This window comes from Sebastes fasciatus, chromosome 6 (genome assembly GCF_043250625.1).
Source record: "Sebastes fasciatus isolate fSebFas1 chromosome 6, fSebFas1.pri, whole genome shotgun sequence".
Classification (NCBI taxonomy): Eukaryota; Metazoa; Chordata; class Actinopteri; order Perciformes; family Sebastidae; genus Sebastes; species Sebastes fasciatus.
In genome coordinates, this window is record NC_133800.1 from 26,490,313 (window position 1) to 26,493,728 (window position 3,416).

General features: G+C 38.9%; 1 protein-coding gene across 1 annotated transcript; it reads left to right on the forward strand.

The window, feature by feature from the left end:
* Positions 1 to 338: 338 nt before the first annotated feature.
* On the forward strand, positions 339 to 2,883 carry LOC141769599 (interleukin-1 beta-like). Its single transcript, XM_074638841.1, has 5 exons — positions 339 to 494; positions 812 to 1,053; positions 1,508 to 1,672; positions 1,933 to 2,072; positions 2,290 to 2,883. Exons 2-5 carry the CDS (start codon positions 834 to 836, stop codon positions 2,521 to 2,523), a joined length of 759 nt encoding a protein of 252 aa, XP_074494942.1. The 5' UTR covers positions 339 to 494; positions 812 to 833; the 3' UTR covers positions 2,524 to 2,883.
* The last annotated feature ends 533 nt before the right edge of the window (positions 2,884 to 3,416 follow it).

The window sequence follows — 3,416 nt, forward strand, 5'->3', positions numbered from 1 at the left end:
AATTTGTGATTAATCGCAATTAACTATGGACAATCATGCCATTAATCGCGATTAAATATTTTAATTGATTGACAACCCTAATAATGTTCATATTGTCTTTAATGAAGAACATCTCACATGTATTGTTATGTGTTTTTCAGGATTCCAACATAAAAATATTCTTAAAATGTATAATCACTGCATAAAATGCAGTACATGCCAAATCTGATCTCTGATTCCTAAACAGTGTGTGCAACACTGTAATCAACGTATATCTCAATGTGTGTGTCATAATTACATAGTTTACCTGAGTGTGTGTACGGCAGCAGTGTGTAAGTACAGTATTTCATCACAGTGCATCACAGTGAGCGCAGCAGACAAGATCATCCCACTTCCTGTCTGCGAGGGAAAATCCCTCTGCGACTGTGGTGTATAAAAACCCTGCAAGTCATCACTGGCAGGCAGAACAACAACAGGACAACTAAATACAACATCTAATCTACTGACCTTAACAGGTAAATTGACTTTTCTTGTCATTGTTTTTTGAGTCTTAATCTGGAGCAGATTTTAAACAGAATCTTTGCTTTGCCTACTTTGATAAAACTCAGTGTGGTTTCTTTGAAACACTCTGCTGCCTGTCAGATGAAAATCTGTGTACTGCATCTACAAAACTTCATCTTTTCTAAATAATTATGTTTTTTTAATCTCCATCTCTGTCAATATGACGGCCTTAGTCAGGTGTTGATAGAGTAGTGAGTCTGATGGTAAATAATTATATTAAAGGGTATAGAACAAAACAATAAATGGAACATTTATTTCTATCTTCCTGCAGATTTTTCTTCATTCAGAAAAAAATGGAATCCGAGATGACATGCAACGTGAGCGAGATGTGGAGCCCCAAGATGCCCGAGGGACTGGACTTTGAGATTTCCTATCATCCACTGACAATGAAGCGCGTGGTCAACCTCATCTTCGCCATGGAGAGGTTTAAGGGCGGCCGCTCAGAAACCGTGCAGGGCACTGGATTCAGAGATGAAGACCTGCTCAACATCATGCTGGAGAACCTGGTGGAAGGTAAGCACACAGACAAGACTTTACTTCATGATCTTGTTGGCCTTCAGATACAATGTTTAGCATTTTCTGTAACTGTAAACCAATCCAACAGATCTACCCACACTATTTTCACTTATTTGCTTGTTTGACTGACATCTCTCACACTTTCCTGTTAGTTTTGTTGCACCTATTAAAGAGGGACATCATACGCTGAGTTTATTTAATGTAACTGTATTTACAGCTTGTTTAAAGGCCTTTTGCCTTTCACTGCTTCATAAACTAAAATCAACATAGTATATCTGCAATGGGGAGATGAAGTTATTGATAAACAGTAGTAAATTACTCAGGAAGTTGCTCAAACTTCTGGCTTTCAACACACTTCTTGTGCAGGAAGAGACAAAGTCTGCTACTTCCTATAATGAAAGTAGATACAAATCACAACATAACTAATGAGATGTGCCTCTTTTTCCCTCAGAGGAAATTGTGTTCGGGTGTGAATCAGCTCCACCAGCTCAGATCACCTGGACGGGCGAGGAACAGTGCAGCATCACCGACGGCGAGAAGAGGAGCTTAGTTCAGGTCCAAAACAGCATGGAGCTCCACGCAGTGATGCTGCAGGGAGGCGGTGGCACCACAAAAGGTAATTTAACTTATTATATAATTTTTTTATGTAAAATCTGAACTAGTAACTATAGCTGTCAAAAGGTAGTGGAATATAAAGTACAATGTTTCCCTTTTAAATGTAGTGGAATAGAAGTATAAAGTAGCAGCATCACTGCACTGGTGAAACAGATGATATTTTTTTACAGATGCACTTAAAGTAGCACCATGACAGAGGGTGACATAGTCTTTCGTAGTTCTTTCATTGAACTCAACCTGTATCCTCTGTTCTCTCCTCAGTTCACCTGAACATGTCGACCTACTTGCACCCTACACCCAGAGTTCTGGGCAGAACTGTGGCTCTGGGCATCCGGGGCACAAATCCAAATCTCTACCTGTGTTGCCGCAAGACTGGTGCCAATCCTACCTTGCATCTGGAGGTAAAACTCATGACTCATTACATGAATCTCACATAAAGATTACACACTTTGCAGTACTATTAAAGGGTAACAGTGACCAAGGAAAACATATTAGAACCGTCTGGTCATTTCAATTGTCATCATCTGAAAGAGACGCTGCACTTTCATAGATGGATTTACTTTTGATATGAGCTAGTCATTTTGTGATAGTCTAACCTTCTGACCTTTATCTTTTCAGGCGGTGGAGAACAAAAGTCTGTTGAGTGGATTGGGTGCGAGCATCAGCCCGGACAGCGACATGGTGCGATTTCTCTTCTACAGACAGGACACCGGGGTGAACATCACCACCCTCATGTCTGTCGCCCACCCTGACTGGTTCATCTGCACAGCAGAGCAGGACAACAAGCCGTTGGAAATGTGCATGGAGTCCGCCAACCTCTACCGGACCTTCAACATCCGAGAGGAGGCTTAAGCCCTAACCTTTAAGAAGAAAATTTGATTAGTGAACACTGCACTACCAATGTCTGCTAAAAAGCCTTCTGCAAGTATTGCAGAGTGTCTATTTACTGTATGTACCAAGTACAGAAAGTAAAATTATTCGTGTATTGACATAAGTCAAGCTTCACCAGAAGGTGGCACCATTGTGCTATCAGGTGAGCAACCTGTGTATTTATTGTGCTGAATGACATGACACACTGTTATTGCTTTTATCTATTAATTTATTTATCTATTTATGCACCATTTTAACATATGTATTTATTTTTAAATCTGCTTACCAATAATTATTTAAATCATGTGCAGTGAAATATTTAATAAAGCCTTGTGGAACGTATTTGGATTTGTGTTTTATATTTGTTCACTCAGGGTTTGGTGAATGATAAAGGACTTCATAATAGACATTAGCTGTAGCCCAGTTCTAAAGACAGTTTAGGAGATTTTGAGCTGTAGTACTCTCCTCCAACTACTATTTCCATAGCACACAGAAGATCACTAAAAGCAGCTTTGGTATTTGCCCAGAGACCAGAAACCAGTATTCCTTCCTATATGATCCTAACTGGCCTCATGCAGTTGTCTGCGTTTCAGTGATAGTGTATTTAATTAAACAAAACAATAGTTAGGAATGTGCAATATATTATGTATATTATTGCAATTAATAAGTATGTATACTATTAGTACAATTTTCATTTAATGCTACTTTATACTTCTACTCCACTACATTTCAGAGGGAAAGATTGTCCTTATGACTCCACTACATTCATTTGACAGCTGTACTTACTAGGCAGAATGAGATTTTACATACCACATTATATTTATATACAACAGTAGGCTATATAAAGTAATTAAAATGATCCATCTTTACCATGC

Coding starts and splice junctions, on each gene's coding strand:
- LOC141769599 (XM_074638841.1), top strand. CDS start 834: ATGGAATCCGAGATGACATGCAACGTGAGCGAGATGTGGAGCCCCAAG. Junction 1,054..1,507: donor GCTGGAGAACCTGGTGGAAG/GTAAGCACACAG, acceptor TTTTTCCCTCAG/AGGAAATTGTGTTCGGGTGT. Junction 2,073..2,289: donor ATCCTACCTTGCATCTGGAG/GTAAAACTCATG, acceptor TTATCTTTTCAG/GCGGTGGAGAACAAAAGTCT.